Genomic DNA, 24,854 nt, shown 5'->3' with positions numbered 1-24,854 from the left:
GCCGCACTTAATCATATGACTTGAATTATAATATTAATGGTCTCGTATTATTGAGATCTTAAACTCACTACAAAGTCAACCTCCAAATAATTGCAATTTAGATACCAAGAAATGGTGTTTGCACGTTACACGCAACATTATTTGTTGTAGATCAAATTAGACCTCCATGAAATGGGTAGAAGCTTTGGGCTTAATGCGGCGATATGGGCTTTATCTATTGAGATAAATTGCTTTTCTGGGCCTTCCAGTGAGGCCCAACAACTCAAAAGGCTAATCCGGGTATAAAACAACGGCACCAGCCTAGCCTTGCTACTGGTGGATATAAGTGGGGGCCCACTGGGTAAGCCTCTGCCGGTTGTTTCCACGAAACACGTCATCCGGCGGCCGGGACAGGCGCCAAGAGTTGATGCGGTACGTTGACCGCTCTGTGTCCAGGAATCATCCCCTGGATGCAACGTGTTGACGCGGTAAGTTGACCATGATGTTTTCCGGAGTCTTTGGTTCCCGTCACCGTCGAGACGCTACGTGTTGACGCGTTGAGTTGGCGGCCCGTTGTCCGAAGCTCCGCTCTCCCGAGGTTTCATACAATAGATCTCAGTAGCGGTTGCGGTAAGTTGACTTGAGGTTCCCCGAACTCTCTCCTTCCTTCGCCACCTCTTTTCCTGCCTCCTCCTCACCTCTCTTCGTTCGCCAACCCAAGCGTGGGAACGATAGAAGCGGAAGCAAATGAGGGTGAGGAGCGGCAACGCCAGCAGCGGCGGCGAGCGGAGGTCGTCCGCGAGATGGACGGCGATCCTTTGCACCTGCAGCTTCGCCCTCGGGATTCTCTTCACCAACAGGTCGGTCCCTAATCCCTCCTTGAATCTCGCGCTAACTCTCGCTCGCGTCGATCACGATCTCCTCGCGGTGGCAGGTCCTGGGAGGGCCCGGATGCCACCGGCCAGATCGTCTCCACCGGCCGGCAGGAGCAGGAGCTCCAGATCGTCGCGGAAGATTGCGCAACCAAAAGGGTCCGTATCAATTCCGACCGCGGATTTGAGTTCTTCTGCGCATGTTCCAAATGATGATTCTTTTTCGTTCGATTGCAGAGAGCGGAGCAGGATGAGGACGTAATGGGGGAGGTGACAAGGACGCATGAGGTCATACAGTGCGTACTCGAATCTCAAATGCTTCGAATTTATGGTTTCTTTTTGTTGAATTTGTTGGATTTTTGTGAACTGAGATTGATAGGAGGATGTCAATTGTGTGTCTGAAATTTCAGATCTCTGGATAAGACGATCTCGACGCTGCAGATGGAGCTGGCGTCGCAGCGGAGCGCGCTGGAGCTGAACGGCGCCAAGGGCTCGCCGACGATTGCTGTGTCAAGTCAGCAGAGAAAGAAGGCATTTGTTGTGATAGGGATCAACACCGCTTTCAGCAGCAGGAAGAGGAGGGATTCCGTCAGAGAGACTTGGATGCCCCAAGGTAGCATTTAATTGACTAAGCTTTCTGATCTGAAGAACTATGTTGATTCCACTTTGTGGACCATTTCATTCTGTTTATTAATTATTGGTCCTATGGGTAGTTGTAATGTTGATTTGGAAGTAATGCTTGCAGTAGTGGTTGGTTGTTCTTAACAAGAAAAAGAAAAAACATGAATTGTGCATAGCATTTTTCATATTATATGGTGCAAAGCAGTTTTTGACTATTCTTATTTTGGTCCTCCTGGTTATATATAATTGTAGTATTCCATTCAACCTTACTGACTTTTTTGGTGTCATAATTGCAAAAGTAGCATACAATATTTGCTTCATCGAGTCTCACTTTATCCAGTGTGGTCACTGGAAGAACCTCAAACAATATTCTTATGTTATTAAATCTAGAAAAGTTACACAGCAAAAATAAAAATAAAATGGAGATACAAATATATGTTTTTTTTCTTAATATTAACCCAAACAAAGTGCAAAATGCAAGAACAGTTTGAGTTTTGACCAAAGGTATTAATGCAATTATCCAAAATAGATAAAGACTTGGTCTAGTAAAAGGGGCTTGCTCGGTACAAACTACATTTGGCCTACCTAGTAAACAAAATGTTAATAATATAGTAGCAACCCAAAACATCAAAGCTAAAATCTTAAATATCATACCTCAGGCATTAAATGGTGTGATTAGAGAATGGCATGTCACCACATATTGTCGTTTTATTTTTATTTTTTCAATTGAGCAACTCCCTCTTTTTTTTATAAGCCTTGTCTCCATAGCTCTAGTTTTAAGTGTGTTAGTTCTTTATGCAAACAATTCAATACTATCAGCAAACAGGAAAAAAAAACCATCTAACTTAATCTTGAAAATTGGGAAAATGCATCTGGCCATTTACTTCTGATATTGAACTCTATCTTGAAGATGGTTGATTTGTATACCTTGTTTACTTTCTATCTTAGGTTTCTATTGCTTGTTCAAAGCTTTGTGTATTATCTAACAGGCACATAGCAACATTTATCTGGTTAACTTGGAACTAAGCATGAGAACTTTGTATCCATCTGAATCAAAACTGAAGCCTACCGGTTGCAGCTTTAGCAAAATGAGGGGCATGAAATAAAAGATAGATCCAGATGTAGCTGAAGGAATGACAAAATATTCATGGAATTACTTGAGAAATAGCTAAAGTAGAATATCCAGATCATCAATTTAGTTGTCAAATTTTCTGCCATTTTCTTTCTCTTTCTGTACAAAGTCCTTCTTAGATAGCCTACACTAAGCAAGTTGTGAGCTTTTTTATCAGGTGACAAGCTCCGACAGCTAGAACATGAAAAGGGAATTGTCATCCGGTTCATGATTGGGCATAGGTAAATATTACTACCTCTTTTATGGAAAACATGGTTTTGTTTTCCATAATGACTATTACTCATGTAAACCTTTGATGAATGCAGAACTTCATTATAATCCATTGTTGCATTTGTTTATCTATTTTTTTTAAGAGCATCATCTTCTATTTTGCTAATGTGAAGCTTATGAAGATTCACTTTTCCCCTTCTGGATCTAACTGATGTGAACTTTATAATATTTAGATATTATGTTAATTATTGATCCTATTTTGCTTCATCTTTTGTTAATTGTCCTAATATGTTTGGACTCGGATATTTGTGCGTAACAAGGGTAAATCGTTTACTTTTTCATAGTGATTAATAGATATCTAAATATGATAGCTGTACACAGTGATGAACCACAAACCAATTTCATCTTGCCATCACGAGTTCGAAGAACTTAACATAGTTTTTCTTCTGTCGTGTTGGTTCAAATCTGTATGCATGTAATTTCCTTTTGGTATTATCTTGTATTTTTTTTCTGTTGCAACTTTTCTGCATTATTCTGTAATTTTGTTGTAACTTGTAAATGTTTTCTCTGGCTATTGATCTCTTCATTACAGTAGCAGCATCTTTCATTCTCAAGGCCGATTAAGTTTAAATTATAGATCAAGATTGTAAGCTTGTTATAATGGCTGAATCCTACTGTTTCTGCACAGTGCTACATCTAAAAGTATACTTGATAAGGCTATTGATTCCGAGGAATCTCTGCATAATGACTTTCTCAGGCTGGTATGTTGGAACCGCTAGACATTGTTGAACCTCATCCTTTAATTGTCAGGATTCTCTCAACTTATGGTTGTCTTCTGCCTTGAAATGATATGTTGTTTCTCATAGGATCATGTGGAAGGTTACCATGAACTTTCTGCAAAAACAAAGATGTTCTTTTCCACTGCTGTTGCCATATGGGATGCTGATTTTTATGTCAAGGTGGATGATGATGTTCATGTGAATCTAGGTGTGTATTGTGCCTAATTGAGACTTTATATTATGTATTATGTTGCTATCATGCTAATCAATTCTTGCAAATGCACAATTAATACAGGAATGCTAGCCACAACTCTTGCTCGACACAGATCAAAGCCACGGACCTATATAGGATGTATGAAGTCCGGGCCAGTGCTTTCAAGCAAGTAATGTCTTTTTTATATTTTTAGGAGTATGGTCCCCTTGATGCTTTAACAAAACTATGCTTTAAGTTCATGTGTTGACATTGTTTCATCTGTGCTTCAGGAATGTCAAGTACCATGAACCTGAATACTGGAAGTTTGGAGAAGATGGGAATAAGTATTTCCGTCATGCTACTGGACAGATTTATGCTATTTCAAAAGACCTGGCTATGTACATCTCAATAAACCAGTAAGATATGATAACTCTCGTATCTGTTGTTTGATTCAATTGGTGGATGACACTGATTATTTAAATCATTACTGGCAGGGCAATACTGCACAAATATGCTAATGAAGATGTATCACTAGGTTCATGGTTTATTGGGCTGGAAGTAGAACACATTGATGAGAGGAACATGTGTTGTGGGACACCTCCAGGTTTGTTCTCTACAAGGTATCCAATTTGGGGTGTTCATTTGTAAAAGAAAATTGTCTCCAGTAACTCTTTCTGGCTTCTCTCCAGACTGCGAGTGGAAGGCCCAGGCAGGAAATGTATGCATTGCATCATTTGACTGGAGCTGCAGCGGGATCTGCAAATCTGTGGAGAAGATCAAGGATGTCCATGAAAGGTGTGGTGAAGGAGATGGTACTGTGTGGAGTACCTTATTTTAACTGGGGAGGTTTTACATGCAATCTTTGTGCCCAAGGACAAAAACGATCGAACGAACAGTACTAATTTTGAAGTTAAAGATTATAGACCGAAAACAAAGAAGAAGCATATGATGAAGGCGATCCCTTTTTCTAGCACGGGAACCTCGTCGCCGGGTCAAATTAGATGTTCATATATCCTCTTCCTGTTGATGATTCCAGGTACACATTGTTGATTAACATCTAGTTAAGAGAGGAAAGCAATTGTTGTTTGTAGGCTGCCAATGTGTATAAGCTGTGAGATGTGTAGTTACGATCAATACCCCTTTTTCTATACTGAAAAAGATTTTGTAATTTGATTAACATGCCTGTGATGTTTACTCAGCATTACTTTCCAGCTGCACTATTTTCTTTGCTTGTATGATAGATAGAGCCACCATATATATTGGTTCGCGCAGCTATATTTCCAAATGATATGATGTGAGGATGTGGGAATTTTAGCTATTGGCGCTGAGATTGCTTTTATTGTTCTTTCATTTTGTATCTAGTTTCCCCAGCAACGCAGTCAGAACTCAGGTGTCATCTTGTCATCTTGCTGTTTCTGCACTTGGTTATCATATCAAGGTTACAGCATACAACAGTGATGGGTGATTAGAACTGCCAGTGTTGGATTGGACATGGAATACGTAGAACAATAACAAATCATTATGTAAAGTAAGATCTATGTTCATAAGATTTTATATAATCTTAAGCTAATTATCATTGATCTAACATAATCCTTCATTTTATTCATGAGATTTGATATAATTTTATACTAATTGTCATTGATCTAAACCACGATCATTTTCATCTGAATTTGGGTGGATGACGTTTATTTGACCAATCTGACGGTGGAATTAAACATTTGATTAGTCAAAATAAGTTATTTAAAATAAAAGAATGTTATCAATTTTAGGAGATGAATTCTTGTTCTATAATTGATCATTATGAGCAAGTATTTTATTTTTATTTATTTATCTTAATATAAAAATAAAGAAGACCCTATATATATATATATATATATATATATATACTCTCTTCTCTTTCTTCTGCCTTCTTTCTTCTCCATTTGCTCGGTCTTCTTCCTCCTTCCTTTCGTCTTTCTTCCTCTCCTTCCTCCACCACTCCATCTTTTTCCTTCTCCTCCCAAGTATTCATCGGTCCAACCACATCACCAAAATACATACACATACATATATACATATACATACATATATATATATATATACATATACACAAAAGGCATTTAAATGAATATCTTTAATTAAACACTAAAAAAAAGATAAATACATAAATGGAACTCAATGACTTGTTTTGCTACCATCTTAAGGATTGAATTGGGTGATAAATCTCAAAAGCTTAAGCCATTAGCAAATGACCCAATATATGCTTAACAAATATCAAACCCAAATGCAAAGCAAAACAAAGAGAAGAACATTCAAGATACATGCAAGTCTCAACAACCAAGTGGACTAACCAAGGAGTCTAATTACATGTTCACATAATAAAAAGCATCTACAGAGACAAAAGTCAACAGCTGGAGCAACAAGTCACCATCCACAATATTCGACAATATTTTAAGTACATTTATTTCCATTATGTGATCCTCTATCCAAACGAATCAAGAATGTTACGCTCATTTTACACAGAGGCTATTACAAGAGAATCGGTGATTAGACTAGCAATCAACAATTTAGAATGTCTGATGTAGTGTTGGAAGCCAACAGATTATCTACATTGAATCAGGCCTTCCATACAAAACTAGCAGGTAGTCTAAAGAATAAGATGAAGCAGCCATGGCACAGATGTACAAGCATATGAAAACAGAGGCTACTCGATATACGAACAGCAGGTTCCCTAGAAAGAAATATACTACTTATAAAGCTGGACTTTCATGGTCATAAGAGAATGAGTGCAACAATGCAAACCTGCAGCCTGTGAAGCAACATCACCAACACTTAGGAACTGGAAGTATATTTAAGAATGGCAGCTATTATTCTTTCCTTGTCTCTGGTTGGAAACGCTTCCAACAGGACCCCATTCTTGTAGAATTGGAACAGTGGAACTGACTGCATGAATTCCATCCATCAGTTTGGCAATTGAATAATGTACTTGAAGCTGTTTTGTAATATTATCTACTTGAAACTTGCAATCATGATTAGAACAACCCTGTTTTAGAACTCAAGTTGCCTTTCAACACCAGATGATATCAGACATAAAGGTGAGAACAAATGTACTGGAATTCAAAGGTGAAGCAACGAAGAAGAACCAATGTGCCGTGTGGAGGAAAAGTGTGTCAAATACAGCAAAGTAGGGCGGCACAAAGCATGTTCTGCAGCATGGTAATGTTTTCAGGGAATACTGTGATTTGATAGTATAGCTCTTCATAGCATTTTCAGTTGATTGCATGTACAATCTTTCTAATGTCATGAGTCTAATTTAAGAAGTGAGAAATCCACCTTCTGCAAAGCACGTTCTGCAGCATGGTAATGTCCACAGGGAATACTGTGATTTGATAGGATAGCACTTCATAGCATTTTCAGTTGATTGTATGTACAATCTTTCTAATGTCATGAGTCTAATTTAAGAAGTGAGAAATCCATGTTCTGCAAACTGCAAAGCATGTTCTGCAGCATGGTAATGTCCACAGGGAATACTGTGATTTGATAGTATAGCACTTCATAACATTCTCAGTTGATTGTACATACAATCTTTCTAACATCAAGAGTCTAATTTTAGAAGTGAAAAATCCAGTAAATGCACCTTTATCCGTAGCCGTTCTGCAACCTCAGACTGTTCATCATATTCATCAATAACCTAGAGTTTGAGATAGAAGAAAAATTACCTTTCATAAGTCAGAGTAAAAGAGCATACAAAAAAAAAACCTCCTTTGCAACACAAGAAATAACAAAAAACTAATTTTTTAAGATGACGGAAGGCCATTCACAAATACAATAAGAATGTTAAATGAAGTACCAGTGTTACTGCTATGAAGTGTAATGATCATCTAATAAAAAAATGCTTGAATTAGAGAGTTTGATCTATATCATTTTTTATTTATTTTTTAACAAGAAAAAGAATTCTTTTGTTACCACTTTAAAGGAAAAAAACCATACTAGTAGCTCCAAAAGTGACGCTAAAGAAGGTGAGTTGCGACTGAAGTCAGTTACTCAATGGAACAAGACATTTGTGGTATATTTTCAGTAGTTCCATCCGTATGGATTGATTGGGTTCGTGCTGTGAAACTCAGTGGCAGCAATGTATCGAGCTGTTTAAACTGCCTAAAGATGGGTGGTACAAATGTTGGAGTCTGAGGCAGCCTGGTATAAAATATCTGTTTCATTCATTTAACATTTTGTCTCATTGTTCATCACTGAATCTAGTAGAAACATAGTGTCATGTTGGCCATTCTCGCTATTAAATTGATCCACCTTTCAGTATGTCAACTAGAAATTATAAGAAAGCTATAGCTTAGGTGTTGCTCTCAGAAGTACTGTCATGCTTGAGATATAGAGTCAAAGTGACATCCTGTTCAGTTGCTCCATCTGTTCTTCCACATACCATTATGCTCACCATAAGGAACCATACAAAATAAGCCATAGAAACCTTGGTTAAAAGGATTAATACTTCATTATGCTGAGGATAGAGTCTGTTATTGAGGGATGTTTCTGCTACTAAGAAATTCCCACAATTCTCGAGAATTCAGAAAAAATCCTACATGAAGCCACATTATCATTTCCTTGAGAATCTACATTTTCACATTGTTTTACATTTGTTGTTAGGAACTGACAAATTAAAAACCTTTATCCTTATATCGAGAACTAAGTAACATGTCTTATGATTTAAGGAATATAAAGGGTTAAGGCTGAATTACTGATATGGAAGTAAATTAGTAAAACTTGAGCATGTTTTACTCTCATATTTCAACATTATATTATTATATTTTCTTTTCAGGGGAAAATTGGGTAGTACTATCTCATCTTATTAATAAGATAAAAACATTATGCACCATTAATACCAATTAAAATACATTATATAACTTGCAATTGACCCATGGATTTCGCCTAGTATTAATTGACCGAAGGAGAAATTTTCCATCTTGACCCTACAATAACTTGCCCTACCCATAAAAAATTCTTAGAACTAAATGGCGACTGCAGCAAAAACACTAACCATGGAGAAGAGGGCTTACATTATGCTTCAGGAAGACCACTTCCGCTTGCTGATCGCCGGAACCCTTGCACAACTTCGCGAAGCCCTGCTCGATGTACTTGCAGCTTCCGCACGAGGCGCGGTAGAAATCCACAACCACGAGCGACCCGGCGGCCTTGGCCTTGTCCAGGATCCTCGCGAACTCCTCCTCGGTCTTGAACTCCCTGACGCAATCAACCGGACATAGATCGTCGTCGTCATCGTCCGCAACACCGCCAGTGCCGACCACCTCTCCTGATCGACCATCCGCCACGGCATCGAACAGGAAGCTCGAGCTTCTCCTCTTCTTTAGCGAGAGCATCCTGTGCGTACAACAAAATCCGACATGGGGTGGGCTTCTCGGATTCAACAAGAAGCTGGGGGTCGGACAAGAAGGTGTAGGATCTCGTGGTTGAGCTATGGCGGCATTATAGACTGGATTGGGAAAGGGAGAACAAGAGTTCATCTCGGTGGTGGTAGTGGCAGCACAAATCAATGCGTCGGAGGAGCTCCGGGGGACTAAATGCTCGTCTTCTTCAAGCGATCGGAGGGGCTTCCGACGGAAGAAACCCAACGAAGAGGAACATTATCTGCCAACAATGTTGTGGTTATGGTTTTTAGTTCATCGACGGTTGCGTTTTATATGTAACAAACGAATATAAAATTAAATGAGAAATATTTCAACCAATCGATCGATCGTAAAAGTCAATCCATGTGTTGTTCGGATCGGATCAAATTCGATCTTTAGGAATTTGGGGTTTAATTTGGTTACGGATCGGGTCCTTAGACCGGTCCATTTCATGTAATCGGACCTTAAATTGGATCCACAAGTGGCTCTAATAGAGGATATGGTCAGGTCGCGTCGGGTGCGGTAGGTCACGTGTCTATAGGTGTCCATACCACGTGACATTTTCGGGCACTCGCAAATTCCTACCCGATTCAGTCACCTGAGCAGAAGCAAAGTGGACCCCAGATGGCCCACACACATCGGATTAGGTCAATTCTACGTATCCCCTTCCTGCATTCCTCCCCTGATAGACCGTAACAAGGATCCTATCCAACCATACTTTGAATCGGAATCTTCCAAACTCGCATCACGACCGTTAACTTGTACCAGCGGTCGAGCGATCGACTCGGTTCGATCAAAGACGGAGTTCGGGTATAGACCAACTCACGTCGGGTCGGGTTTGGTTACAGCCAATCGGATCCGATTACTGTATCTAAAGATGACTTACATGAACCTACAAGCACAAAAGATCGGGAAAAGCTTCTTCCCTCGACTGAGATTGTACAGTACGTATGGGAATGGACAGCTCGGTGATGTGTTGTTTCCTACATCTTGTCAGAGAATCCCTCTCGAGAAGAACGTGGCCAACCCAACACCAATAGCCTGGAAATCAAAGTTTTCCACTTAGTCAACGTCAAGAGATAACTCATGGCGAATCGAGAGAGCATCGATTCTCCATGCCTAACTTGGTTTCCAATGCATCACCATGATATATCCACCACACCAAACCAGGAACCCTAAATATCCATCAGAAAGAAAACTTAGCTGTCCCTCAAGTACTGTGGAAAGAGAGCGAGAGAGAGAGAGAGAGAGAGAGAGAGAGAGGTGTTATGGCGTTCATGCGAAGCCACCTGCTGCCGCAGAGGGAGATGACGGCGGGGGAGTTCAGGGCGTGGCTGAGGCAGTTCGACGCGGACCGGGACGGGCGGATCAGCAGGGAGGAGCTGCAGCGGGCGCTGCAAAGCCTGCACACGTGGTTTGCGTGGTGGAAGGCGCGGGCGGCGATGAAGGAAGCGGACGTGAACCGCAATGGCGTGATCGAGGAGGAGGAGATGGGAAGGTTGATCGCTTACGCTAACGAGCACCTCCGCATGAAGATCTACGAGTACGATTCTTCCTGAGCCGTCTTTGAGATTCGTGTGATTGCTGCTGCCGAGTGCATGTATTAACCTTCGTTTCTTCTACCTATTTGTATAGTTGCAGTCGAGCTTGTCGTGTGGTGTGTGTGGGTGAAGATGAACACTACGTAAAGGCATGTTAAATGTCAAATATATATTGCTTGATGGATTTTTATTTGAAGCTAATCCTTTTAATCTATATTCATACTCAATACTACTTAGGATGACTTGACTTCCACGTGTCGAACCCTGAGGTGAGAAAAAATATTCCTTGTCTCACCAATCAATCTTGGTTTAATAAGCTTTACCCAAACTATAATCAAAGTTCTATGATATATTCACCGATCCAAACTTTAGGATAAGTATGACAGGAAGGTTTGAAGTCTGTAGGTGCAAATGCCTTTTGTCATCCAAAACCAGTACACAACATTAATGGAATCTTCATCTATCATTTAGCTTCCTGTTTTTGACTTCCGAGCTCTGTGGTAGTCTATTTTCCATTGCTTTGTATGATTCTATTCCTTCATGATGCCTCTTCCTCACAGATTCGACAGCAACCCGTACCTGTAAAGTTGCAGCCAAGCTTCACCCCTACCTTTTCCAACTGTTCTAAGAACCCACCCATACGTGTACTGTATCATCGAGAACAAAGTGATCGATCCACCGGAAACATGATCTATATATATTTTCCCTATAAATCCAGCTGCTGCAAGTCGAAGCTACTTCGAGTAAGTACATCTAGAGCAGCACGGGATGCAGAGTTTGCTCGGAAGAGTCTGGGCTTGAAGATAGTGGCGTATTAGCAATGGCACGTCTACCATGAATTGATTCGTTTGAAGCGACCGTAATCTTCATGTGTGCTTTGATGTACTCTTCATACTCATACTGTGTGTGGTGCAATACGTGGACTTGTTTACAGTGTAGATCTTGCAGAGATCATGTTGTTGGTGCTATCAAAGAAGATGAACATCTCATCTGCTCGCAGACTGGCATCAACAAGAATGCACAGTAGATCAACCTCCCATGTGGACTGGTAATCAACCGAGTCTGCATGCAAACTAGGGTTTCTCTACTTGCAAGAAAGCATCGAATCAGTCTCGAAGTCCATAGTTTGCCTTCTGAGGTAAGAATTGTAAGTGCTTTCCACCAACCTTTTGTCCATGTAACTAAGATGTAGCACATCCAGATGATCTGTGAATGCTCCTGTTCATGAGTGTGATAGGTGCCAGTTGTTACAATCCAATAATGGAGATGCATAATTGGGTCCTGCTGAGAGCTTGCAAGAGTTGATTCCTAAACCATTTCAATGTATATCATCTTATTTTTATATGTTTTCGACCTGAGTCGATATAATACACTAAGCTAAGAAAGTTTTATAGAACACTGTCCATATCATTCATAGCATTTGTAGTAAAAGATTAGACCAAGTAATATTCAAATCTTCCTCTCTTATTCTTGATACCTTGGCATCATCACCAAGGAACAAGTAGATCAAACATGGACAGGTAATAGACTTGTCCATTAGGCTAACTTCTAGAGATCTTAACTGTTGATAATAAGGTGAACATTTGGAACCAATAGAGAGAGAGAGAGAGAGAGAGAGAGAGAGAGAGAGAGGATAATTATTAACTCAACATAATATCCATGTACCAAATTTCAAGCAGAGAAAAGCCTGAAGAAGTACACCATTCAAATTACTCTCACCACAGAAGGTGGAGTTCATAGGATCCATGCATTGTTGGTGGTGGTTTAAGGAAAACAGTTGAAGGTGGGTATGAAATTTTATTGGATGATAGATCCAATTGATGAAGCTTAATTTTGCAAATGATGATTGGATCAAATGTCAGTGAAGGAGGAGTCATAATGTTTTACTTCTTCCAAAGCACATCTTGATTCAAGGCATTTGAAACTTTTCTAGGAAAAGGTTTGGGTCCATGGTGTGTTGGATATTGGCTGGATCTTGTCTATATCTCTGTACCACTTGGGTCCTACCTTAATCATGTCAAGATATCTTCTATGTCCTATCCTGAAAATAATGAAATCAGTTTCATGTGTGAAATCTGAAGAAGAATAATTATACATGGTTTAAAAATAAGAATAAACATTAAAAAATTCTTTTTTTATTTGTTTGAATATTTCTTTAAATAATTTGTAGGATAGAGTTTTGAACTCTTAATCTAAGATAAGTGAGTTAGGTACATTAATACTTAACTAAATTTATGACACGAGTTATATATATTATCGTCCGATTAATATTCTATAAAATATATCGGATGAGATTTCGAATCATCAATCTTTTAGGCGCAAAAAAATATTATATATTTTTAGTCTATAATCTTCCTTCAAGCAACCATAGAAGAAGTAAAATGAATCTTTGCCAATATAGATGTTGAAGACAAAGAAACAGCAATTTAAATTGGAATCTTATTCTCCATTCTATCACACTTACATGATATATGATGGTGTTTCTTATCTTATCAGGATTTGCATCTCTCCTCCTCCATTGCCACAGACTTCTTGCAGTGCGCAATGGCTGCCTGGATTGCACTCTGAAGCTCCTCCATGCTACTGTCGTTTGGGGAAGAGAAGGCTATCGCTGAAGCCGAGAGGAGGCCGCTATTCCTGGGAGACGCCATCGTGGAGGCCGGCGCCGACAGCTGTCCCTTCTTCCTCCACCACTCTCTCTCCCCCCTGTGGTTCGAGTGACCGGAGAAGGTGCACAGACTCCGACGCTGGTCGCGCTTCTTCTTCTCCCCCTTGGAGAAGAAGAGGTGCTCCATCACTCTCGTGTACTTCTTCAGCAACCGGCTCATGTCGAATCCTCGCTTTCTCCTTCTCCTCGTGTCTTCCTCTCTTTCTCTATCGTCGCCTCCTTTGCGTGGCTTCCCGAGACCAAAGAAGGAAGACAAGGTCATCGACGACGCCTTAACCCTCTCCTTGTTCTCGCCGGAATTCTTGTAGGTATCATCTCGCTGGTAATTTCGTTTGGGAAGGCTGAAGCTCTCGGCTGAGAAGTCGGAGGGGCGGGGAGCCACCAGGTGGAGGGGAAGGAGGTGCCCATGAAAGAAGAGGTCGTCGGCCGCAGCCATGTCGAGTGCCACAGTTGGCGTGCTTCTGTGGCTCTTAAGGGTGTTCGGTGCTGTGTTGAGAGGAGGGTGGAGTGAGGTTGCGAATGAGAACTCATCAGAAAGGGAAGCCGATGAAGATGGAGGAGGAGGAGCCTTGTCTTCTTCTTCCTTCTCTCTCAACCTTTGTGGTTCTTGTGTGTCCATGGGTCTGAGGGCCTTGAGCTGTCCTTTGTTTCGTCTTCTGCCATGATAAAGAGAGAGAGAGAGAGAGGTGGTCAACTGTAACAAGTTGAGTCAAATCAGTAAGAAACAGTGCTTGTATGAGTGTTATATATGGTGCCAAAGACTCTTAGAAAGGCACCAATTTTTGGTGTTGACATGAGAGACCAAAAACATGGTTGGTGACAATTGAATTCAATATTAACTGTTTCACATGTTGAATGATAGGTAAAGATTCACTATCTGTCCAAGAAAATGTTATGTAGGACAAATAGGCATTCAAGTCAGATACTGGAATCCAATTACTACTGGTCCTTTTTCTTTCTCTCATGTGGAGAATGCACACAAGAAATAGTGTCATTGTTTATTGACTTCCTTGTGGAGTGGAAGGAAAGATTGGCAATCTAAATTGGATTCTTGTATTGCCATTTATTGATTAAAGTTATGGGCTAATCTAACCTAGTGGGGTGCATGATGCAGTTTATCCTATTACCTTTGTTTTGTTTGATCTATACCCATTGAGGTAAATCAAATTTGATCAATTTAGATCAGGGTGATTTATTTCAAATTAATATGACTTATTTGAATCTATTTAATTTAAATTAAATCTAATCTAATCTAAATTATATTTTTAAATTGATTAAATAAGGATTAGAGATTACTTTAATTAGGTTCTACTTAAATTAAATTTAATTGAATCGATTAAATAAGGGTTTAAGTCAATTGAGAGCTAATAAAAACTACTTGACATTAATAATATTTAAAAGATTAATTAAAATATTTTAATATATTATTTTAGATATGATCAATATAAGATGATTTTATTTTTCTATCCTTTTGGAATTAGTAAACCGTTAGCTGTGATGGTTAGATAATTTCTCCGTCCACTTTTTAAAAAAATATATTTTTTACTTTGAACGATGAGAGACAATATATTACTTTGAATAATGAGAGACATCATTTAGTCGTCTATTGTTTGAGAGTATGATATAGATTTATTTATAGAACACAAATTTCATGTGTTTTATATATGTCATCCAGTAGGTTTATTTTTATATACGTCAATAAGATCACTGAAATTTTTTATTTTTGTTTATTTTTTATCAAAGCAACCTCCATTAGCACTAAAAACCAGTTAAATTTTACTTTTGAATTGCCATAAAGCATATGATGCCAAATAAGCACATAATATTTTAGCACCGTAGAGTCTATCCTAACATAAAACTCATCTAACAAGCAGTTTATTCAATTAAGAAACAAAAATAAGCTCAATTGCTCAGATTTCAGAGTAACTGAAAAATAAAATTAAAATGTCGATGTATTGGAGAAATTATTGAACAACAGAAGAAAATAATTACATCACAAAAAAGGTTACCATAAAACCATGAGGGACTGTCAATCTGGGAAATCAACAATTAATTTCATATCTTCTAACCAATCTCAAGCAGTCCATGGGGCAGCAATGTCAATGCCCAAGTCAAACTAATGATGTAACCCAATTCTTCACATAACAAGATCAAGCACAATGAGCATATGATGCGCAATAAGTATGAAACATGGGGAAAAAAAAATCCAACGAATCAATTTGTTAATTTAGGTCTAGAAAAAGAATCCCCTGAGATCTTGTAATATCTAATGGTAGGTAACACAAGTTCATCTATGACATCAATCAACTAACAGGTAAGCTCTAGATCTTGCCTGGTGTAAAGTTGAGAAAACTAGGAGTAATTTACTCTAGTTTTATCCTAAAAGATTGCTTTGGATACTTCCAATGTTACCTCTCTCATGACTGATGTACAAATCTAGAAGAAAAATTCTCAGGCTCTTCCTAAGCCAGGCGATGAAATGCTGAGTGCGTAAGTGCCTCCCATCTTCAAAGACCGACGTATAAATCACCCAACCAAATGCAGCTTTACAATTAATGGAGAGCTTATGTCAACCTTTCATCAAGGAAAGAATGTTAATATAAACATTCAAATGAAAGCCCCTGTAGCTGCGATTCACTTGATAGCCATTCTGCTCAAAAGGAGAAAGGAAAATTGTCCTGAAAGTAGCTTCATATGTCTCTGAGCATGCACTAATGCTTGAGCCATGCAACAGTTCAATACCATTGACACTAACAAATGGGAAGCCTACTCACTTCCAAAACTCTTTCTAAACGAAGAACCTGGAGAGATGATAAAAAGAAAACGTTGATGTTAGCACAGTGAGAACTTGAAAGCTACCACTTTACCGATTGGTTTTACCTCTTGAAAGTCTTTTGCCTTCCATAGCTTCCCTCTTCTCTTGACAACTTATGCAAAGAAATGGACCATCCCACGGGTGCTGTTTTCTAGGTACAGATGGGATTCCATGAATAGAAATGCCCTCGTCAGGTTTCAACTCAATCTGGCAAATTGCACATATGAAAAGCTTGAACAGGCTGCGAATCGGATAGGCTGTGTTTAACCTGCAATTCATCTGTGGTCCATTGATCATGTGTCACAAGATATATTAAAATCTCAAGTAATGATTCATTACGGCTAACATAACTGTTTATTTGAGCTATTGCTAGGGTTCAATGAGCAACGATAATACTAGTTGATCAAAAAGATAAATATTTATAGTTGGATCCGTTTTTACATGTCTTTTGTATAGCTAAAACATTCCACGCACCTTTGCAAAATAGAAAAATATAACAAGATCAGGGTTTGTCCATATCATAAAATGACAACTAGACAGAAATTTTAACTGGTCCGATGAACAACTGTATGCGACAGACATACATTCAGTCTCAAAATTTTCGAACTTCACCTCTACTCTTCCATAATTCAGAATAACCTAAACCATTCACTTAATGGTTGTCCAAGTTCAGTCAGCTACTACGATAGGAACATCTACAGGTCAAAGTCCTTCTAGATATCACTGCACATACTCCTGCCGTAAACTTAATTTTTAAACATGAACACCAAAATCTGGCTACCAGAGGTAAAGATCTAGTAAGGAGTTCTTAGTGCTTAAACTTCTGAAAAAAAAACTGGAAAGCAAATTTGATTTTGTACACTATCAAAATACAAGCATCATAATTCACAATAGATCGAGATCAATAAATCAAGTAAAGATTTGACCAAGACTTTGACCTTTGGCCAAGCAATGCAGATCCTTCCTCAAATATTTCCTCCACGACATCTGGCTCAATAAAATCCCTATCTGAATGAGATGATGACTCAGAAGACTTTCGGCGAAACATATTTTTAAATACACCAATTCCTGCTTTCTTGGGTGGTGGTGCAGGAGTCATCTTTTCTGGTGGTAATATATCAATCACAATGCAAGTAGTATCATCTCTAAGTCCTTTCACTTGCACAGCTTCCTGCAAAATGAAATCATACAATATGATTTAAAGAAACTAACGTTGTGGCTGGAACTCAAATTTTAAGCAAGCAATTAAGTACTTTAACGATCTGATGGGCTGCAACATATGCTGGCAGGCCACGTGAGCAATTCAGAGCCACTTCGGAAGCCAAGGCATCCCAGACGCCATCACTTGAGATAATAAGTCGACCTCCAGCATTGGAAAGCTGCAGCCATTGTGCAAGCCAATTGTTTATAATGGAGTTTTTCAAAAGTGATAATTAAAAACAATATTCACAACTAACAAGTTGAAAAGCATTTGTCCTTTCCAAACTTAAAATAAACATGAGAGCAAGAAGTAGAGGGATTTAAATGTCATTATCAGGCACAAATTACCAAAAAATAAACTGAAATATACTTGACACAAAATGGTGTAAAACAGGTTCAAGCATTTCATAGTCCATTGTCAAATTTGGCATACCTCGACATACATTAGCACAGAAATGACATGCTGGCATTGGAGATTCAACAAGCAGAAACTTCAAGGATTGATCCTTTCAATTAAAATGTTGAGAGAACACTGAAGTAATGAATAGTGAGGCTCTGAAGTAGCCACACACATTACACATAGATTCGATCTTTGGATAGGTCACACACCCAGAAAACTTATGTTCCCTGCCTCCAAATTATCCTGATGTTGTCGAAGTGTGAACCAACAAATTTGATAATCAAGGTTTAAAATACCTGTTCAGAATAAACTAGTATGTACCACAGTTCGAAGTGACGGGTACGAGTCCCCGACTAAACTGGTATAAGTCCAGCGTACAAATACACAGTATGCTGGTACATTCTGCAGTGCCAAGAAGGGGAGAGGAGAAGGAAACAAGAAGAAGGAAAAGAGGAGGAGGAGGAGAAGCAGGAGGAAGAAGAGGCAACGGAGGAGGATGAGAGTACCAAGCAGTGGGTGAAGAGCCGCGGATGGCTTAGGACGCAGGGCTGAGGGTTTGACAGTGATTGAGTGAGAGAGAGGAGGGATGGGGGGGGTTCATAAAGGGTTTTTGCTCAAAAACTTTAACTGGCCTTAACCAACCAGTTCTTTGTTGGACTCGTATTTACTGCCCAACTCGTGCCAGTCCAGGTGGTTTCTTAAACAGTAATTTGTAGCAGTGGCATTGATTGATAGCAACTGGTACACATAAAAAAACTACATACTTTTTGTGGTGAAAGACAGTTGGGTATGTGACATAGTGATCTATCATTCCTACCCAAACTTCCCTAGTGTTGAGCAATGAGCCGGGTTTGTGATAATTCCAAAAGCCTTGGCAAGAGTATAACATTAGTTTAATGATTGTACTCCTTGATCCGTAACATAAGAAAAGCAACCCACTTAATTGCTATTTACATTTTCTACCTCCTCCGAAACTAATTTGAAAGATTCACAATAAATATATTACATGTACATAGGATGGCATACAAGCATAGATCTGGGAAATGAATATCATTCAGAAACAAATTTTATAGAATAAACAAGAAATAAACATTAAGAACAAAAAATTGTGCACTTATTAGCAACAATGGGAAAAAGGATGAAAAAAATTGTTTAACTAACTTCCTAGGAAAATCATACTAGCATGCAGATTGTATACATTAATCATCAACAAACCTTCACTTGCTTAACATGTGGTACAGGAACAATAAATTCACCGACATCCATATCACCTATTGATCTTGATAAGCATAAGCCACCTGGCCAACACCTGAGAGGGCCAATCTGAGAATGCAAAGGCAAAATATATAAAACTACAAATTGGTAACAATAAAAACAAAATTTCCAAAGAATCATAAGACAAAAGTCAGAAAGAAAATATGATTATCATATTATACAACAAATACAACAAACCATGTCCCAACTATATGTGATCAACTACATAAATCTGTTTTTTTCGCCATTGAATTTTGCAGAAGATAATATTCTTAGCTAACTATAGTTTCTAATAAAGTTTGCTTAGGTGTCTCTCCCAACCTCTCATTCCACTATTAGTATTAATTATTTCACCTCATTTAACCACAATATCTATAGATATCATTGGAACATTTGTGTATCATCTTAGATGATTTTTTACTCATTTTATGCTCCATCGGAGCTACACTTAATTGTCTAAAAATGATTTTTTTATCTTTTCTAATAATTTGAGCCATCTATTTTGACATTTTCATCTTGCCGATATAAATTTTCTGTACATGTTAATTCTTAACCATCCATCATTAAAATCCATAGAGATATGATTATCCTACCAACTATCTTGTAAATTTTTTTTTTTAATTTAAAAGATGTTTGATGATCACACAAAATTCCTTATGCTCCTTTCTACTCAACCCACTAATTTTTTACTTTATGAATAATATCTTTTATCAATCTCTTTTGTTAAATAATAGATCCAAGATAACTCTACATATAAGTCCTTAGTGTCTTTCCATTCTAACTACATTATTCGATTTTAGTTTAACTTAATTTAAAACTTTTAGTTTCTTAAAATCTCATAAATCAAAATAATATTATCAACATATGATGTATATCATGGAGGTCTATCTAGTATAGGACTATGTACAAGGATTTAATAAAGAAAGTAAAAGTTCATCAACAAAAATATTATAATTCATTTACCAAAGAGGATAGTTAAAGTGTTAAACTGCTCTCTTATTGTTGCCTGCTTTAATATGACAAGAGAAGTTAAGTTCAATTGTTTCTTGAGAGTTAAGTATAACTATTACTTTTGAGGAACAATAAACACTTGAACTATAGATTCTCATGGAGTGTTAAATCCAGAGCCTAACAAGCAATACAACATTTCCTGTAGGACAACAATATTTTGGAAGAATATATGGCACGGATATATAGTAGGGACATTACAGTTTGTTGGTTGTCCTATATGACAGACTCCACCATTATCTTGTGAACAAGTTCCAAAGCACTAGAGTCTGCATTGAGTGAGAAAAGATAAAGAGTTGTTTTGACCAGTTTTGGTCAAAACCTGACCATTGAATCCAGACAGCTTTCAATTGAAAGCAAGTCCATGTGGTTCTTCTACAAAAATTAAAGCCCGATTCTGAACTCTCAAAACTTTTAAAGGCAAACCACAAGCAGCCAGAAAAGTCTCAGTCCTCTTCGTTTTTTCCTTTTCACCTTTATTTTTTATTTTTCTTTTTTCTTGGCATTGGAGTGGTTGGTACCAGCTGGTATGCAGATCATGCCAGAGTACATTGCAGGTCTAACTAGGGACCATACAGGGTGTCTGCCAGTGAAGTAATCCTTGATTTGAAAGTTAAATTTTGGTATACACTGCTGGAGTAGGGTTAAGTTAATGTTTAACTGAAAAATAGAAATAGAAAAATAACTGATGTAAGTTTGAAAACTGAAAATAAAAGAGAAAAAATTCTCTTCCTAAGATGGTTGGAAGTATACAAACCTCTGTGCCTCCAACGATATTTAATCTCCCAACCTCACCTCCACTCACAGTTATGCGCTCAACCCTGTTGAAGAACGAACCATAAAGCAGCAGATACTACACAAAAACATTAGCAACAGGGCCACTGAAAATACAAACGTACTCCTCTTCATCACTATCCAGCCGATGATCTGCTGATAGATAATAAACAGAACCTTCAGCTGATTCTAGAATGCATCTTGAATCACCAACTGATGCTACAGTAACTACCCATCCATCTATAATGACAAATGTGACAGTGGTTCCTGAAGAATGCGCTGAAAAGCAACCAGAACAAAAATTAGATGAATCTCATATTCAAGACAATAGACTTGATATAAAGAAGGCAGAAAGTGCTAATATGCAATTTGAAATATAGAGGATAGCTAAATTCTACAGGAAAGATCTATTCAAGCTACAAATACAAGTAGCAAAAATTATGTGAAGACCATGAACTAAAGTTTAAATTCAGACATGCACCAAGTATCACAGACTTCTTAATGTGATATGAACACAGCATTTGTATGCAAGAAATTTAGTGAACCAAATATCAAGAAATTTTGCCTGCTTTAAAATTCAAAGTCATTTGGATATTCATGGAACTACAAATACAAAATTCAGAATATTCGTCCATTATAAGACCTCTTCCAACAATCAAACCTTTGTTAGAAAAACGACATACTAGACAATAATCTTCTAATTCTAACTGCTTTCTCAAATAGATTGGAAGATTACAGCAAACTGAAGATGAACCAACGATGATAAATAAGCAGCAAAGTTGTAACTAAATATTCAAAAGTGAAGGACCTTGTCATCAGTTACAAATTCATTATTTGGTTTAATCAGATGCATCAGAGCAAGAGTCAGTAAAAGAATTCAATCCGGGATGGGAGGAAAAGGAGTTTTACAGGTTTGAGGTTAATTGAAAAGGCAATATTCAGAGCACGCGAGGAATCTAATAATGGTCGTTCAAAACCAAGGGGGCAAAGTTGCAATTCAACAGTCCAAACATACCTTTAGTTTGAAATTCTTTATCTGTTTTTACAAATCCTGCAACTAAAGCTCTTGGTAGTGCTGCTAACCACTCTTCTCTAGTGAGATCTGAAGGAATGGCACTTAAAACATTATCCAAGAGATTTTCCTTTGCGTAAGTAGCAGCCCCAGAACCATTATGCCCATCAAATAGCTGCAGGAAGAAAATAAAAGGCTTTTTTTCAGCATTTAATACATTTGAAGATCACAAAAATACCGGAGTTGGCAAATATACTATATTAAAAAAAAAGAATACAAAGATGTTGCATTAATTTGGTGTCAGATATGATGATTTGGATGAAATCCCAGAACTGCATTGTTAGCACATTGATAATAATGACTATATTAATGATAGACTTAGCGGATACTTTTCAAATTAAAAATATTACTATGCGAGAGAAACAGAATGTAGTATTATGGAACTTTGTTATTTACTAACTTTAGACCTGATGGAAATCTGGTACCAGGTCGTTCCGATGGTTCCATCTAGAGCCATGACTCTGTGCATCATGTTACATTCTGATTTCCTTCTTTCTTTCTGTGGGCATCTTCTCAGTATTTCCTTGTTTACAACTCTCACAATAATATTGGTCTGTATTTCTAAATGCATATTTCAGAAACAGATAGATAAAGGTAAAATGGAATTATGATTCTTATATCGAAAATTTGTTAACATAAATACAAATGTTGATCAGAATCATTAGAAGAAAGTTGATCAGAGTCATCGGAATCAATTGGAATGTAACGATGCATGAAAGACAATGAGTTTTTCAAGGGACCGTAAAGCAGAAAATTGAGCCTGAGTCACATAACAAGTTGTTACAAGAAATTCAACAAATTCAAGTCTTATATGTGCCTTAACAAACAATTAGCCAATTAATTAATATATCTTGTTAGCTAGTTGATATTCTATTTCTTATGTGAACTGTCTATTCTTTGCATCTAACATTCTTTTCACCAAATCAATTTTATGCTCATAAATAATGATGTGTTTCATGTGAATCTTTCAGTAGTTTAGGGTTCTTTTGGCTGATTTTGGGTTATCATTTGGTGGATTGTCACAATGCGACTTTGCCACATATGTGTCAACACTCCCTCCCACACTAAAAGATTTAGTAGAATGTTAACCAAAGATGTTCATGCAGAATTTTGCTTGGGGGTTAACTTTTCATTATGAGAATATCAATTAGCAGCAATATCATTGCTCCTAGAGTAAATTAAACATAATTACCATGTATCTGCTTAAAGAGAGCCCACTAGATCTGTTTTAGCTACTACTTTTCTAATGTAAAGGCTTCTTTGATCTCTTCCTCTCCTTTTTTTGTATTATTATCCATTTAGCATGTAACATGAGAATATTCAATTTAAGTAACAAAAAAAATCTTTAAATAGGTATATACACCTGGGTTGTGGAGAGAGAAACACTTAGATCTTCAATCAAGAAAAGATCAGAAAAGAAGTGAAATAACTCGAATTATCTCAAGAAGTAAACAGCTTTTCGATCAGAAAAAGGAGAAGAAACGGTACAGCATAAAGAATTGAAATGCACCCAAAGAAAAAGTCAAGCTGCATAATCAAGGCACGGACAGGTTCTCATTTCAACTAAAAACAAAACCTTAACCTTCCCCGCAAGCGCAGCAAAAAGGACACAATATTATCTTCGCTCGATGTAAACAACACCGACACTACGAAATTCCATGTTTGACAGCCACAAACTCTCGTAACAATTTCAAAGAGAAATTATGAGAAAACGCGCACACAAATAATTCCCATCCAACCACTGCAATCGTTCAACACTCGAGGCTTGGAAAGAGAGAAAGGACGGAAGGTACTATACCGCAAAGACGGAGAATATTGCGTCGGGGTCGCGGTCGCCTGGGACGCGCCGACAGTCTGTCTTGAGGAGGGTAAAGTCCTCGCCTTTCTTGCTCTGGCTCGCCTGCCCGTGCAGCACGTCCGGCCTCTCCATCTTCTCGCTCGTTATCTCCCGCCTCAGCAGCACCGCCAGCGGCACCATCGGCCGCTCTCGCGCCACCGAGGCCGCCATCACGAGCACGATTCCTCCTGCTCCAAATCGCAGCTAGCTACTGCCAAGCCGAATCACATTCCCCTGTGCTCCCTGATTCCAACAAATCTGGCAACAGGAAGCAACCACGCGGATTCCATCGAGAGACGGAAGGGAGGGGAAGCAAATCAAGAAGAACTGTTGGAGAAATTGAAGGAAAAGTAGAATCAGAAGGATGAAATTGATGTTGAGCCTTTTCTTCCTCCCTTGATTTCTGGGAAATGTCAAGAATTGTACGTGTTGGGCGCGTGAGAGAGAGAAAGAGAGAGGGAGGGGGGAAGACGAGGTCGTCCTTGTTCCCTTTTTAGCCAAACCCATAACTCATACCATACTATTCTTACACGTTTCTGCACCCTCCCTGTTACTTAGCTACACGGTCGACAGATGCCATGCGGGACCCGCTCTTTGGCATCATCGACACCAGTCATCACTCAGGTATAAAAGTTGGTAAGCCAGTTGTGGGTCGGAAGTCACTGGTCTTTCTTTGGCAGGTTTTGCATAAGCCTCCCTCTCCCAATCACTAATTTCTTACTTATTCCTATAAATATTTGAAATCACAATATTATCCCTAAGAATTCAATCAAACAAATACACGAACCTCAAAGCGAAATTAACGTAGATTCAGAGAGAGATCACAACATTGCACAAATCTCGAGCCACAAGACCTTTCTCTATTAGGGGCGTCTGTGCAAATCTAGAATTGCGAGGGCGGCTAAACGTAAAACTTGGTTTCCTCTTCTTATCCGCGATTCGTCGGGTAACATGTCCCGCGGATGGGGTTTTAGTTAGAGGGATCAGCGCGTAACGGAGACGGGGGTGGTGACAGCGTGGCCTGACGTGGGTTTGTTCTCATGTGGTGCGCATTAATTTTTGATAAAATCACACATAAATATATATTATTTATATTCCTTCAAAAT

At 38.4% G+C, this 24,854-nt stretch overlaps 5 protein-coding genes across 7 annotated transcripts; 2 read left to right on the top strand and 3 right to left on the bottom strand.

Annotated features, from left to right (window-relative positions):
- Positions 1-612: 612 nt before the first annotated feature.
- Positions 613-5,006, top strand: LOC103985459 (beta-1,3-galactosyltransferase 7). Its single transcript, XM_009403159.3, has 11 exons — positions 613-839; positions 914-1,010; positions 1,089-1,147; positions 1,262-1,464; positions 2,762-2,825; positions 3,503-3,575; positions 3,681-3,801; positions 3,889-3,976; positions 4,077-4,202; positions 4,281-4,390; positions 4,476-5,006. The coding sequence occupies exons 1-11, from the start codon at positions 727-729 to the stop codon at positions 4,622-4,624; spliced, it is 1,203 nt and encodes a 400-aa protein (XP_009401434.2). The 5' UTR covers positions 613-726; the 3' UTR covers positions 4,625-5,006.
- Positions 5,007-6,177: 1,171 nt separating this feature from the next.
- On the bottom strand, positions 6,178-9,442 carry LOC103985460 (thioredoxin-like 4, chloroplastic). 2 transcript variants are annotated; one of them, XM_018825984.2, is made up of 4 exons: positions 8,832-9,435; positions 7,403-7,456; positions 6,568-6,708; positions 6,293-6,496 (listed from the first exon to the last, which is right to left on the bottom strand). In XM_018825984.2, exons 1-3 carry the CDS (start codon positions 9,294-9,296, stop codon positions 6,598-6,600), a joined length of 630 nt encoding a protein of 209 aa, XP_018681529.1. In that variant the 5' UTR covers positions 9,297-9,435; the 3' UTR covers positions 6,293-6,496; positions 6,568-6,597. The 2 variants fall into 2 exon arrangements, with proteins under 2 accessions (XP_009401435.1, XP_018681529.1); XM_009403160.3 differs by having other exon boundaries at positions 6,178-6,708; positions 8,832-9,442.
- Positions 9,443-10,268: 826 nt separating this feature from the next.
- LOC103985462 (calcium-binding protein CML38-like) lies at positions 10,269-10,916 on the top strand. Its single transcript, XM_009403161.3, has one exon. It carries the CDS (start codon positions 10,448-10,450, stop codon positions 10,736-10,738), a length of 291 nt encoding a protein of 96 aa, XP_009401436.3. The 5' UTR covers positions 10,269-10,447; the 3' UTR covers positions 10,739-10,916.
- Positions 10,917-13,124: 2,208 nt separating this feature from the next.
- LOC135639235 (BRI1 kinase inhibitor 1-like) lies at positions 13,125-14,127 on the bottom strand. Its single transcript, XM_065153059.1, has one exon. It carries the CDS (start codon positions 14,005-14,007, stop codon positions 13,213-13,215), a length of 795 nt encoding a protein of 264 aa, XP_065009131.1. The 5' UTR covers positions 14,008-14,127; the 3' UTR covers positions 13,125-13,212.
- A 1,495-nt stretch (positions 14,128-15,622) lies between these two features.
- Positions 15,623-24,184, bottom strand: LOC135637601 (probable protein phosphatase 2C 12). 2 transcript variants are annotated; one of them, XM_065150228.1, is made up of 9 exons: positions 23,710-24,184; positions 21,855-22,026; positions 20,965-21,118; positions 20,823-20,886; positions 19,019-19,126; positions 17,457-17,582; positions 17,142-17,374; positions 16,269-16,471; positions 15,623-16,189 (listed from the first exon to the last, which is right to left on the bottom strand). In XM_065150228.1, exons 1-9 carry the CDS (start codon positions 23,917-23,919, stop codon positions 16,155-16,157), a joined length of 1,305 nt encoding a protein of 434 aa, XP_065006300.1. In that variant the 5' UTR covers positions 23,920-24,184; the 3' UTR covers positions 15,623-16,154. The 2 variants fall into 2 exon arrangements, with proteins under 2 accessions (XP_065006300.1, XP_065006301.1); XM_065150229.1 differs by lacking the exon at positions 15,623-16,189 and having other exon boundaries at positions 16,345-16,482.
- Between the last annotated feature and the right edge of the window lie 670 nt (positions 24,185-24,854).

This window comes from Musa acuminata, chromosome BXJ3-5, assembly GCF_036884655.1.
Source record: "Musa acuminata AAA Group cultivar baxijiao chromosome BXJ3-5, Cavendish_Baxijiao_AAA, whole genome shotgun sequence".
NCBI classification, from domain to species: domain Eukaryota; kingdom Viridiplantae; phylum Streptophyta; class Magnoliopsida; order Zingiberales; family Musaceae; genus Musa; species Musa acuminata.
This window is presented reverse-complemented; position numbering and strand designations above follow the sequence as displayed.